Genomic DNA, 14,884 nt, shown 5'->3' with positions numbered 1-14,884 from the left:
TGACACTCATGCCATCAGAATAGAGTATTACTGCGAAGACACTGCGTTGGTCAGCGTGCACTGATCTACACACATAAAACAAATTGTGCACAGGCATCATCCAAAAACCGATCCCAAACCCAAAAAAGTCCCATGGCGATTGGCAAATGGTAATGGGGGCAGGGCCATGAAATCTGGAAACCCCTAGTCATGAACCGGTAGATGGGCAGTAGATACAGATTCATTCGTTCTGACTCAAGGAATGAGGCAGTTGAGTAGCTCAGTAGCTGTATCCACAACATAGCAGTCCTATTTAGGATCCACTCTGCTCACCCCAAAAAGGGGGAGGGCTAGAAAAGGTGCCATAAACATTGTCTGCCTCCCCAGTGGTCATAAAATACAATTGAATTTTGGAACATGGAGTGTACAGACTACGTTAGACAACACAGGTAATGAGCATCGCAAACGCAGGACTGCCACCATTGCAAGAGAATACTTCAATATTGCAGCGCTTCAAAAAACTTGAAGATCGGATGCCGATGAAGACATTAAAGAAAAATTTCATTCTCAGCTGGATGCCATCCTATCAGAGACATCTAAGGAGGATAAAATTATCCTCCTGGGTGATCTAATGCAAGAGTTGGGTGAGATTTCGATCTGTGGCCTGGGACTATTGGGAAGAAGGAATTGGCAACAGCAACCAGAATGGAAGCTTACTTTTGACTATATGTGCAGCGCACAACCTTGTTATTACCAACACAATCTTGCAACAAAATAAATAAATTTAAAACGTCATGGAGGCATCCTCGGTTGAACCACTGGCACCTCTTAGACTATGTAATCGTCTAAAGATCGCCACGATGTGCTCCTTACCAGAGCGATGACGGGTGCCGACGACTGCTGGACAGATCACCGATTAATACATTCCATGATGGCTATCAAGATTATACCTCAATGCTGGCTTCAAGGAAGGAAACCAAGGCACAAAATGCACACTCAAGACCTTCAAGCTCCAATTAAAGTGGGATTGCTTCCAAATGACTCTTAAGGACCAGCTTCTTTAAGAGTTCCCTGATAACATCTAGGAACACTGGACTAAAAACATCCATTATTGCAGCCTGTGAACAAACTATTGGATACGAAACCAAGAAACACCAGGACTGGTTTGATGAGAATGAAAGTGAGATTGAACACATTACTGACAAAAAGAAAGGCCTTTCAGATCTGGCAAAGAGATAGAAACTGCGCCACTAAGAAAAAACCCTATGCCAACGCTAAGCCTGAGATTCAAAGAAGAGCCAGAGAACTAAAGAACATCTGGTGGATAAAAAAAGTTCAAGAGATCCAGCACTTAGCCGACATTCATGATGCACAGAGCTTCTTTAAAGCCCCAAAGATAATCTGTGAGCCAATAAATCATGGCACATGCCCCCTATGCTCAACAGACGGTACCACACTTCTAAAAGATAAAGAAGCTATTGCATTGCACTGGAAAGAACATTACCAGCATCTCCTTAACAGCAACTTTCCCGTAGCTGCTGAGGCCCTCTCACAAATTCTGCAAAAACAAATTAGAGATGAGCTTGCAGTATCTCCAAATCTGGGAGAGTTGTGTACAGCTATTAACCAAATGAAAAACAACAAAGCCAGCAGACCTGATGGGATACCTGCTGAAGACTTCAAAGTGGGCGGAATTGAACTTACACAACAATTTCACAAGCTCATCGAAAAAATCTGGGGGAGAGAGGAGATCCCAGTAGACTTTAGGGATGCCAAAATTATCAACCTTTTTTTAAAAAGGTGATAAAACGGATTGCAGAAACTATCAAGGCATGTCTTTATTAGCTGCGGCCGGCAAAACTGTTGCAAGAATCTTAGCAAACCAACTCCTAATTATATCCGAGGATACCCTTCCAGAATCCCAAAATGGTTTTCAACCTTCAGTGGACATGATTTTCACTGCTCAAAAGCTTCAAGAAAAATGCAGAGAGCAAAACCAACCCCTGTATATGATGTTTATTGACCTGACTAAGGTCTTTGACACTGTAAATCGTAATGCCCTGTGAACTGTTTTACTGAAAATTGGCTGCTCATATAAATTTGTGAACAGCGTATGCTGTTTTTTGTTGTAAGCTACCCTGTGATCTTCGGATGAAGGGTGGTATATAAGTTTAATAAGTATTAATAATAATATGACTAACCATGATACAAAAGAGGGAAAGGTAATCTATTTCTGTCTCATTCATTTGTGTAGGCTGCTGTTTCACTTGGGTATTTCAAAGAGCATAACATGCAAAGCAAATGTATTATGAAATGTCATTTTATTTAAGAAACAAGAAAGCTTACCTTTCTGATCTCATGTATTGTCTAATTTCTTTTTAAGATCTGAGCACTAATGTTGTTTTTCCTTGTATCACAGGTGCCACTGAAAGTGCAGGCAAGCATATGCTTGAAGCATGCAACAATAATCTGGAAATGGCTGTCACTATGTTCCTTGATGGTGGAGGGATAGCAGAGGAGCCCAGCACTAGTTCTGCAAGTGTATCAAACCTTCGACCACATGCAGAGTATGTAACTTTGTGAATATCCGTAGGATGTATAATTTGCTTTAAAATACGGAAATGGCAGATATCAACATGTTTTTCTGTAGATGTTCTTAGTTTCAGTTACTAAACTCCTTGCATCTTACTGTTGTTCTAGAAACCTAACAGTTTAGTTCAGGTTGCAATTTGCACATGTCAGAAGTGCGAAGGCAGATGTGCAGGCAGGATACAGTTCATACAGTGCTATATTTAGCACTAACTTTAATCAGTTCTCTCCCCGCTCCAGACAGGCTACATCTGTTTACAGTATTATTCTTATATTTTAAAGTTGTTTCAGTTGAACATACTGTTTGTTGCCTAAATAATCTGTTTTATAGGGGGGCTCGTAATACATTTATTTATACGTAACACTTGAAGTTTATGTTTTTAGGACCCAGCTTATGTTTATGATTGCAATTTGTTTTACATTGTTTTAAATATTGTGTTTTAATTCTGTAACCTGCCCTAGGACCTTAGGAGGAAGGGCAGGAAATGAATGAATGAATGAATGAATGTTGTATCCAACTAAGAGGAGACTCATTGGAATTAATGGACCTTACTTAGTCACATCTATTATTTTCATAAGTCTACTCTAATCTTAGGGACACAGGTGGCGCTGTGGTCTAAACCACAGAGCCTAGGGCTTGCTGATCAGAAGGTTGGCGGTTCGAATCCCCCCAACAGGGTGAGCTCCCATTGTTTCGTCCCTGCTCCTGCCAACCTAGCAGTTCGAAAGCACATCAAAGTGCAAGTAGATAAATAGGTACCGCTCCGGCGGGAAGGTAAACGGCATTTCCGTGCGCTGCTCTGGTTTGTCAGAAGCGGCTTAGTCATGCTGGCCACATGACCTGGAAGCTGTCTGCGGACAAACACCGGCTCCCTCGGCCAGTAAAGCAAGATGAACGCCGCAACCCCACAGTCATTCGCGACTGGACTTAACGGTCACGGGTCCCTTTACCTTTACCTTTTACTCTAATGTTAGATGCAGTCCTAAATAAATAAATTGAAGTACAATTTTGGCATTATATGGCAAGAAGGGAAAAGTTGATTTTAATTTTAAAATAAATCTTGCATGTGGACAGAGGCAACCAACACAAATTAAAAAAATATTTCATGTATTATTCATACTCCCAAACAAAAATGTGGGTTTAGAAATAGGGACTGGGTCCCGCAAGACCTTTGCAATTACAGGTGTCCCCCAACCTGTGCATGATTGACTAACACGTGAACGCATGTGTTCGTGGCGCTGGGACATAAATAGATTCAAACCAGGAAATGGTGGGAGATTGCTGTAGAGTCCTCATGGCTTGCGAGGAGATCCTCCCCAGAACCCAAAGAGGACTTCAGTGAGGGTGGAGGAAGTCCCAAACAGACTGGAGGCGTAGTGGGGCTTTGCTTAGGTTGCTCATCCCCCCCCCCACTTAACAGCTGACACGTGGTAACACAGCAGCTTCTGTCCTACACATTCTCCAGCCAGCCACAGAGCTTCACCTCCAGTTGAAGAGAGAGTTGTGTGGGAAGAAAGCAGGAGAACAGGGGGAAATGGTGTTTAGAGGCTTTTTAGAGGGTGTTCCCCACTTAGGCGTATTTTGCTTATGCCCGTGGGGCTCCAGACCCTCCGCCTATGTCGGGAACACCTGTGCATGCACCTACTCTTTCCCTATATACCGTATTTTTCGCTCGATAACACGCACCTGACCATAACACGCACATAGTTTTTAGAGGAGGAAAACAAGAAAAAAAAATTCTGAATGAAACAGTGGATGTATCATTTTTGTGCTTCATGCTGCGGCCACAGACATGTGATTTGACGGTGAGTTTGGGGTAGCCCAATGCAAAGATCCTGAGGATCCATGTGGATCCATGCTTTGTAACCACGTTTTTGCACCATTGCAGCCCCAGGCAACAGTGGGTGCATGATTTTTTTGGTGCAGGCTGTAGCCATGGACATGCTGTGTGATCTGATGGTGAATTTGGGGTGACCCAATGCAAAGATCCTGAGGATCCATGTGGATCCGTGCTTTGTAACCACGTTTTTGCACCATTGCAGCCCCAGGCAACAGTGGGTGCGTGATTTTTTTGGTGCAGGCTGTAGCCATGGACATGCTATGTGATCTGATGGTGAATTTGGGGTGACCCAATGCAAAGATCCTGAGGATCCATGTGGATCCATGCTTTGTAACCACGTTTTTGCACCATTGCAGCCCCAGGCAACAGTGGGTGCGTGATTTTTTTGGTGCAGGCTGTAGCCATGGACATGCTATGTGATCTGATGGTGAATTTGGGGTGACCCAATGCAAAGATCCTGAGGATCCATGTGGATCCGTGCTTTGTAACCATGTTTTTGCACCATTGCAGCCCTGTTTTTGCATCAGATCATTGCTATGTGATCTGATGGTGAATTTGGGGTGACTCAATGCAAAGATCCTGAGGATCCATGTGGATCCGTGATTGGAACCACGTTTTAAGTAGGGAGGGAAGGAAAAACATAGAAGCGACAAGGAGAGGGGTGTGCAGAGAAGCAGCTGGCTAAGAATGCAGGAGAGGGGTTTTACCGGAGGGAGGAAAGGAAGGCAAAAGTCCCCCCCCCAAGCCAGCCAGCTCTCTCTCTCTCTCCCCCCCCCCCAACCTGCATGTTGCCTTCGAGTCCCAGACGCACGGAGAGGAGCTTTCCACTCTGCTTGCCTGGAGGGGAGGGGTTTTCTCTGCTCTTTGTTCTGTTTGAGCAAACACAGTAAGGAAACAGAAGCGGGTGGGCAGTAAGACCCTGAGGCAGAATGCAGGAAAGCAGCAACTTCCTCCTTTCCTCCACTCGCGCTTGTCAGCTCCAGGGACCACACATTCGCTCGATAACACGCACAGACATTTCCCCTTACTTTTTAGGAGAAAAAATCTGCGTGTAATAGAGGGAAAAATACGGTATGTGATTATATGTGCAACTTCCTTATATTCCTCATATTATTACCCTCCTCCCCCACTACCGTTTTGTACAACTCTGAGCATATCGAGCTGTCATCCCCATTTAACAAGACATGTTAGCAGCTCCTTAGATATGGGAGCTAAAGATTCCCATATCTATAGGTTAAACAGAAGAGGTGGCTCTCACAAAAATGTGTTAACTGTCAGTCCCTTTTTATATATACTAAAGAGCATCTTTACTTTGATACCTACCAGGAATATCTCCATTCCAATAATACACTTTCAAACCTTGTACAACATAGTTAGCACCTATGCTGTTCTGCCTCCACTGCGTTGTAGACCCCAAGTATTGGTTTAACTATAGTCCTGTTTGGGGCATGTAGTATAGCTCTTGCTGTCATATTCAAAAACCTATGTTTCTAATCCTTCTAGAGATGAAGTAAGAGCACCGATTCCTCAAAAACAGGAAATTCTGGTAGAACCTGAGCCTTTATTTGGTGGTAAGTGAGCTTCATTTTAATGTTTACCCTTCCAAATGTTGTAGTAAGGAAGGAAGAACTCTGCCAAACTGCCTTTTGTCTAGGTTGCTCGTATCCATTGCTCTCTCTATAGTTATAGCATGTGCTCTTGCATTACTGAAGTATTTATACAAAAGTCATATTCCCACAACTGTCAACTAAGCATACATAATTGGTACTCCTGGGAATGATATTTCAAATACTCATTGCTGCTGCCATTCTCGTTTTCTAGATAGGGAACGGTGCCAAAATGTCAATGCTAGCTGCTAAGTAAATTTCTAGTAAAAATTTTGCAATAAAATATTATAGTAAAATATCCATAATAAAATGCTCTGTCTGAAGGGCTGCAAATAAATAGTAATTTATGGTGTTAACATGTGTTCATAAGAAATTGCAGCTATGGAATGTGTACTGTTGAGTATTTTGCAGCTGAGAGTTTTTAGAAACCGAAATCCAAGATTTCCGTGATAGCTTCCACTAAATATAGTTTCCAAAATTATGTACTGATAGATTTCCATTATATTAACAAGTTAATGGGGAACCAATTAGCTGTATTCTTAAAATCTAGTGGAATAGTTAACAGTAAATGCTGCCTGCCTCTTTAAGGAAAGGCTGCTACTTTGGGATATAATGAGAAATGCATTTTCTAGAGGTCAGTTGGGTTTGATGACTGGAAGCCATGTGATAATTATAAGTTACACACTGAAAAGTATCTTTGCAGTAATAAGTCAGCATCTGGTGAGATGCTTAATAAGTAAGATCTGGTGAGAAGCCCTTGAAGTTACATGAAGCTGCTTACTCAACTGTAAGAAATCAGCAGACTTGGGGGCGGTAGCTAACATTTGACATAAGATTCATCACATAAGATATTACATAAGATGCACCTCAGTTTTACAGGTGAAGTGCCATAAATAAATTTGCTGCAGTAATGTATTGAATACATGTTAGAACAGTAGCCATGTTAGCCTGCTGCAAATAACAGCAAATGGGTTCTACTACGCAAAAGCCTAAGTCATAATATATGTGTATTTAAGGTGCCCCAATAAGTGTATATTTAAGGTGTCTTTGCTATAAAGCATCTAAAGTAGCAGAATGAAGTACAACGGTTAGAACATAGACATTCACTGCATGCTTACAATCTGGTTAATGTATGCTGTTCACTTGACTGGGATAGCCAATATTGTTAAAAATAAATTAATTTTTTAAAAAAAATAATTTATGAAACAAGATAGGTCAAGGGTCACCCACATGGTGCACCATGGGCACACATGCCAGCAGAAACCTTCCCATGCATTTACAGCATTTCCTCACTCCACTGAAATTAGATTTTTAAAAAGCATTATACTATAGGCAGTGTTACAGGTCCATGACGTGGTGTGTGTGTGTGTGTGTGTGTGTGTGTGTGTGTGTTTGTGTGTGTTTGGTGCCATTACTCCAGTTTGGAAATGTGTCCACAGGCCCCCCAAAATTGGCCACGCTTTGCTTTGCAGATTGAATTGTTATTAGAACTAATCTCACTATCCCTAAAGCTGTCGTCTGCCATTTTTGACACAATTTTTGGGTGCAAAAAGAGTGCGGCAAATGCTTTCATTGGCTTACCAGCTATGCTATGCATTATAATCTACTACAAAAGGTGTCATGTTTCGAGCATAGCCTAATTCCTGATTCAATCCACTTTGAGAAATTGCCTTATCAAGTAGCATGTGCTTAAACAAATAGGACAAAACCATGCTTTTACCTTTTTCTGGGAATTGTTCCTCCATTAAGTATAGTGAGATCAGGTCAAGCAGCATATGCTGCATCTTGCCATTATCAGAAGTGCAGTTGGGGGTTACATGGGTAGCACCCAGTTAGTGCTAGCACCCAGATAGTGTTCCACAATCAACCCTACAGCAGGGGAAGAGGACCCTCAGGCCCAGAGGCTGAGAGCTGCTCTCTGTGGCTCTCTAGCTGACCCCTGGAATTCTCCCTAGGCTACAACCCTTCCACAAGCCATAGTCTTCACTTGACCTGCTCCATATCAACCTTGAGTGCTTTTGCTTGGCCTTAATATGTCTTTGAAGTAGATATTGTCTCTTTCTTGTTTGGATGAAGAGGAATATTTGTAGAAACCTCTGACTTTAGTCTACTGTACATATTAAAAGTCCTATCTGTTGCTCCATTCAGTTTGCCTCTGCCTCCAGTACTGGTATGCAGCCCCTGAAAGGTTGCCAACGTAAGAATGCAACTCTTGGATAGAAAAGGGTTCCCCATCCCTGTCCTAGAGCTTCGTGTTGGAGTTTTCACCAAGCTGGGGAAACTTTATTTTGCTGTACCACTTGCTTTGGATGAGGGTTTTTTTTACTGCCTGGGTCTTTGCTGCTGGTTTCTATTGCTATGTTGCATTTTGCTGATATATTTCGCTGTTCCAGGTGTTATTATTTCTATGATACTTTGTTGCATATTTTTGTATTTTAGTTGTTTTTATGTGTTACAAAGGCCTTCAGGCAAAAAAGCAGCCTATAAATTTAAAATAATTTAACATCTACAAGTACCCTGATAACCAGGAACATGGACATCATGTCCTGATGGGCACGTGTGTGTAACATATTAACATAATGCATTATTGGTATTCTCAAATCACCTGGTCACTGTGAGTTCAAATCTGTCTTGAAGCTTCAGCCTTTTCTACCACAAATCAGTTCCATTGAGAGGTTTCTTATGACTAATATGAGTTTTAAATTCTGTTCTTGATAAGCTCCAAAAAGACGCAGACCTGCTCGTTCAATATTTGATGGTTTTCGGGATTTCCAGACAGAAACAAGTAGGTATCTGTGAATCATTGTCTTCACATGCCATTATCTTTGTTTATTGGCTTTATAGAGGTTAACAATGTGGATCCCTTAGACCTTGTACTATGGGCCACATTGTGTACCCCACCCAGGAGCTGCATACTGATATACACAAAAACAACAACCTGAAATCCCACTAAGGGCTGTTCATGTAACCATATATGTATAACATAGCCACATATGCATTACAAACATGAAGTCTGTAATTTTTAGGTAAAAAGGCATCAGGGCAGGAAGGTCAAAAACAGTCTATGGAAGCCAGCCAGGTTGTTCACTTTTTGGCTGCAATTGTTAGATATGGTGTAGTTAGATTGAGATTTTTATTTCTTTATTGATTTAAAATACAGACATAAAAGATCATTTACAGCAGAAACAAAGAAGAAAAAGGAAAGGAAAAAGAGTCAAGATAAAGAGAGAAAAGAAAAAACTATACAAAAAGAAACTGCATCTTCTCAAATAACAATCAAATAAAAATTTTGGATGTAAAGTTAAATTGAGATTTGAGACCAAATTAATGGCAGCAGCATGGTTTCTTTTGCAGCATGCTTTATTAAATCCAGAGTCTACATTTCATTTTGCCAGTGGCAACAACGTCCCCACTCCCAAAATTACCTGTCCCCTAAGCTGTCCTAAGAATTGAATTGCCATGGAGGTCTCTGTATCTTTTTTGGCTGGGCTCTTGCTGCTTCATGTTGCTTATGCAAAAACCCTGTACAAAGTGAAATACGACCCAGCCCTTGTATATTTTTCTACTAGAAATAAATAAAACCATTCCTGTTTTTAAAAATATTTTGTCATATCAAATCTTGTGTTAATGGTTGTGGTGTGTTTGCATAAATAAAAGAAAGGGGAAATTGCTGGCCAAAAGTTTGGAATTAAACTTTTGGCCAGCAAATGGCCAGTTGTTCCCCAGTTCCTTATTCAACAAAATACTGAATAAATAGACAATATAATTTACATCACATCTCTGTCACTGAGAAACTCCCCTTTGCAACGCATCATCATTCTCTGAGGCAAAAAGTTGTTTTTGGGCAAAGGGCATTAATGAGCAATGACCTCGATCTATAGTTATTAGGCAACCCCAAATGGCATTAGACCACCCCAAATGACACATCCACACCACCAGGGAAATGAATGTTCCCTAGGACATGCCATAGAGTTGATTCTGGCTCACTGCTTTTTGTGCAAGGCAGTGTCAACTATAGCAACTTCACAAGAAACATCGCGATTTCACATGTTAAGTGAAATGCTTATTTACCGTATTTTTCGCCCCATAGGACACACTTTTTCCCCTCCAAAAATGAAGGGGAAATGTGTGTACATCCTATGGGGCGAATGCAGGCTTTCGCTGAAGCCTGGAGAGGCATCTGTGCGCACCGACCCCTCTCGCTCTCCAGGCTTCAGGAAGCTATCCGCAAGCCTTGCAAGCCCAGCGGGAGTTCCCACGGGCTCACAAGGCGTGCGGGCAGCAGCCTGCAGCCCGAAGCACGGGGAGCCCTCCGGAGGGCGCCCTGTGCTTCGGGTGGGTGTCCGCAAGCCTTGCGCGCCCGGCGGGAGGTCCCGCCGGGCACGCGAGGCTTGGAGCGGCAGCCTGAAGCACGGGGAGCCCTCTGGAGGGCGCCCCGTGCTTCGGGCAGGTGTGCGCAAGGCTTGGGGCGGCAGCCGCGGCTGGGGGGGGAAATAATTTTTTTTTTATTCATTCCCCCCCCCCAAAAAACCGAGGTGCATCCTATGGGCCGGTGCGCCCTATAGGACGAAAAATACGGTAGTTTGTCCTGGGCATGTATGGTCTTGCTTGTTCATTTTCAAATTAGTCATCATAATTGTCTTCCATCTCTTCCTCAGATAGATGTTCACCATCCCCTTTCTTGTTCTTGTTACCACAGTTGGGGAGTTCACACATATCAATGTACATGAGACCATTTTTCATGCACACGCATCTTGGTACTCATACAATTAAAACTCATTCACCCTTATTCAGCAGATGTACCAATTAAACATTTTTGATGGTGTCTCATGTACTAGTTCAGGTATTTAAGCTTCAATTAGTTTTGAGTATTCCTCAGAGTTCAACACTACAGCTATCAGGATTCTATCAATTCAGGTCTTTGTTGCATTAGTCTACTTAGAAGTAAACTTTTCAGTCAATTGGTGTTTTTTTTTTAAAAAAATGTCCTATATATTCATGACTCTTGGTCAGCTGTGACAGGTGCAGCCCTCATTTTAACATCAACAATGTTTTTCCTTATCCCTCAAAAATGCTTTTATCATACTTTTCAATAAGGAAAAGTTAATTAAAACAAGGTGTCAATGATCTCTAGGTGTGTGGGTTTAGTTCTTTAGAGTATGTAAATAAAATTGCCTATGACACGTGAAGTTTGGAAAGTGACACTCAGGGTTGGTTGGTTGGTTTACATCCCAACCTGCTATATTCAAGGTAGGTAACATACTTAAGCTTAATATGAGATTTAACAGGGTCTTAACGAGGCTTCATAGTCACAAATGTATTTGCATCTATGTAACTATTCGCTTTGGATTGCCAGATTCTATCAAGTCTTCTGTTGTTTTATTATTCTGACTGATTTTGCTATTTGTGTTTCTCCCAGATTATCTATTAAAATATTACATCTTAAAATGGAAATATCCTTTAGTGTTGCCAAAGTAAGCTAAATATTAGAGCTTACTGTCCCTTCTCAATATAAACAGTAAGCCCGCAACTTGTGCACACTCAGCCTTATGTGTGGGACAAAAAAAACCCAAAACAAAACAATAGAAAGGGGGCACACTTCCAGGAGAAACTACTTTGGCAGTCCCCCCATCAATGAACCCAGTGAGGTTTGACTATACACAATTTTGGCTTTAGGCACATGTCCATAGTCTAGGAGTACTTCTGGATTCCAGTCTGTCACTGGAGTTTCAAGAGGCCTCTATGGCTAGGGTTGCTTATGCCCTGTTTAGTCTTGTTCACCAGCTTTGACTGTTCGTCCTGGACTGGGATAGCATGGCCATTATACTCTATGCTCCAGTGATCTTCTGTCTGGACTACTGCCATTCATTCTGTGTTGGGCTGCAGCTAGTACAGAATTTGGCTGCAGATTGGTCAGTGGGCTGCCCAATGGTACCATGTGTTCACCAGTCCTGAAAGCACTGTGCTAGCTACCACTGAGCTACTGGGCCCAATTCAAGGTGTTAGTACTAGTATACAAAGCCCTAAATACTGTAGCTTGGGACCCAGGTACCTAAAACATCACTGTTTCCCAATATCAGCTCAAGTTTTACAATCAGCCTTACCTTTTGGTAAGTGCATAAGAGGACTTCTTGGTAGCAAATTGTGTTTATTTTGATCAGTTGAAATGGGTTGATGTGCATATAATCCCACGTCCATGTGTGTTGGCAATTATATAAACTTATTTTGGAAAGAAATCACCCTTAACACTTCTCATGTAGAATTTTCAGTTAAGCTTTTAAACTATAACCATGCTGCTCTTAACACTAAGGCGAGGAAAATTAAAAAGAGCATTTTTACCAGTAGACGAAGAGCTATATTTCAGTAATGCTTAAGCTGTGATTCTATATAGACACTTATATGGGAGTAAGTCTCATTGAGGCCAGTGAGGCATGTTTTTCAGTACAAATGTATAATATTGCACTGTGAGACTTAAGCTTAAAAATATATAGTGGGCTATCGAGAGAGAGTACCTAGCAGAAAAAAATATTTTAGGATAATAAAAAAGATGCTTCAGACTAAGAGTAATGATAGTCATGTTGGCTCCTAGGAAAAATTCAAAAGTCCATATAAGGGCCAACCCAATATGTCATAAAATGGTCTGCAAGCTTTCAAATTCCCCACAACTCTTTGTTAGTATGTTAAGATGTGACTTCAATACTTTCTTACTCTCCCCTTGTTTTTTTCTTCTCCCTTTCTGATTTCATATTTTAAAACAAGCTTTCTGCACTTTTAACAAATGTTTTGTTTATAGTTGCCAAAAGCAGTTTGGCATGTTGGAGTAAAAATGTTGTTCACCTCCTATTTTTCTTCTTCTGGGCTCTGCAGTTCGGCAGGAACAAGAGTTGCGGAATGGAGGAGCAATAGACAAGAAACTCACCACCCTTGCAGATCTCTTCAGGCCTCCAATTGATTTGATGCATAAAGGAAGTTTTGAAACGGTAGGTTGCTGAGATTTGGTATAGTTTCTCTGTGGTAGCCTGGGCCCAGCTGCATGTGAGTATGTGTACATTTGCAGCCTGATAATTTAATATGATGCTTAAAGAATTCACTTAAGCATGATGGCAACGAGTTGTATTTATATAAAAGGCAACTTTTAAGCAATTTGAATTCATTTTTGAAAAAGTACCCTTCTGCGGTTGTGTTCCTCTGCCATCTTCTATATCCTCTCCCCCCCGCCCCTTTTCTTAAGATGTGTTGTCCATAATTGAGCAATATGTATATTTGTAACTAATTAGGGGTATAAGTAGATGCCTTATACTGAGTTAGGCCCATTAGTCCATCCAGCTCACTATTGCCTACACTGACTAGCAGTAATTTTTCAGGGTTTCAGACAGGGGACAATTCCTAGGTGTATCTGAAGGTGCCAAGGATTGAACAGTGACCTTCTGCATGCAAGATAGATGCTCTGCCACTGTGCTATGGCCCTTCCCAATAGGACTGGAAATACTCTGGCTCAGTTTGTAGTTCCATTTGATGGGGAAATCCTGTTTCTATTCACTGGAAAACTGTGTTGCTCTTTCTCTTTGTCAGGCTTGTCAAATCCTTCTATCGGCCACTTGTTTTGATATATTTGGAGTTTTGTCCAAAGTAGAGGAGGCTTTAAGCATATAATGTCATAAGTTTAATCCTTGATATTTGAGGGGAAAGGTCTCTGTTTGGCTGGGTTAGCGAAGATATTTGCTTGAAATCCTGAAGAACTGCTGTGAACAAGAGCTGTTTGATAGTGGAATTTGCTGCCAAGGAGTGTGGTGGAGTCTCCTTCTTTGGAGGTCTTTAAGCAGAGGCTTGACAACCATATGTCAGGAGTGCTCTGATGGTGTTTCCTGCTTGGCAGGGGGTTGGACTCGATGGCCCTTGTGGTCTCTTCCAACTCTATGATTCTATGATTCTAACAAGTAGGCAGTAGTGTGCTTGATTGGTAAATTATCTGTCTTGTTTTTAATTAACTTCTTATATCATTGGGTTTTCAGTGGAATTTGCTTACAGGTAAGTATGTTATACCTGTAGCTAAAGAACAAATTAGGATAACATTAAATAATTGTCATAAAAAACATTTTTTATCACACACTTTACACCCATTGAAGAGGGCTCACAAAACACATTTCCTATTTTATATAGCATTAATATGAACTAAACCAAACTGAATGTTAATCAAAGAACTTTAGTTGTAGGGCCTGCAGAATAGGTCAAGGATGCATGTCTAATGTTCATGTCCTTGGTTGCAAGTAGCATTACTGTTGCAGCTTCAGAACTTAAACAACAACTATATTTTTATGTGTAAATAACATCATAATCACTCTTCTAACCCTTCCATTTCTGCATATCATTGAAACCACTTTCAAAAATCATTTTCTACCAAGATCTGCTGTGCTTTTTGCCCTGACTTTATGCTCCTGAAACAAGGGGTACTGAACAAATTGTGTATAAGCTGCTCTTAGGTTGATAGTGTAGCTGGTTTCAAAGGTTCACATTCTGTCATCCTCTTCCAGTTCCTTCTAATTTGTGGTAGTATTTCTTACTCTCAGTCATGACACCTCTTTCTGCCCTGAGTAAAAATCTGCCTCTAACTTCTGTGTCTTTAATGGAGTCGTTCCTCATAAAACTTCATATACCTGCATCTGATTAATTTTCCTTCAGTTTTTGATCATTGCCTTTTATATTAAAATGTTTTGTGTTCTTACCTGCTGTATAGTTCCTTTAGGCAGAGTCTACTCCCCCCCCACCCTGTTTACTATATAATATGATAGAGATTTACAAAGTAAGATTCTAGTGGGTTTCTACTTCAGGGAGACTCTAATTCATATCAACACATGTTTTCCAATCAGT

At 41.2% G+C, this 14,884-nt stretch overlaps 1 protein-coding gene across 3 annotated transcripts in view; it reads left to right on the top strand.

Moving 5' to 3' along the window:
• UBXN7 (UBX domain protein 7) overlaps window positions 1-14,884 on the top strand; it is a 29,381-nt gene that overhangs the window by 3,067 nt on the left and 11,430 nt on the right. For 2 of the 3 annotated variants that reach the window (XM_083615025.1, XM_083615027.1), the window contains exons 2-5: window positions 2,399-2,546; window positions 5,913-5,980; window positions 8,736-8,801; window positions 12,884-12,996. In XM_083615025.1, coding sequence (XP_083471151.1) covers window positions 2,399-2,546; window positions 5,913-5,980; window positions 8,736-8,801; window positions 12,884-12,996 — 395 coding nt within the window. The remainder of the gene's footprint in view (window positions 1-2,398; window positions 2,547-5,912; window positions 5,981-8,735; window positions 8,802-12,883; window positions 12,997-14,884) is intronic. The other variant, XM_083615026.1, reaches the window with a different exon arrangement.

The sequence above is a fragment of the Podarcis filfolensis genome, assembly GCF_964270895.1.
Source record: "Podarcis filfolensis genome assembly, chromosome: 5".
NCBI lineage: Eukaryota > Metazoa > Chordata > Lepidosauria > Squamata > Lacertidae > Podarcis > Podarcis filfolensis.
Note: the sequence above shows the minus strand (reverse complement) of the source record. Positions and strands in the feature narration are given on the sequence as shown.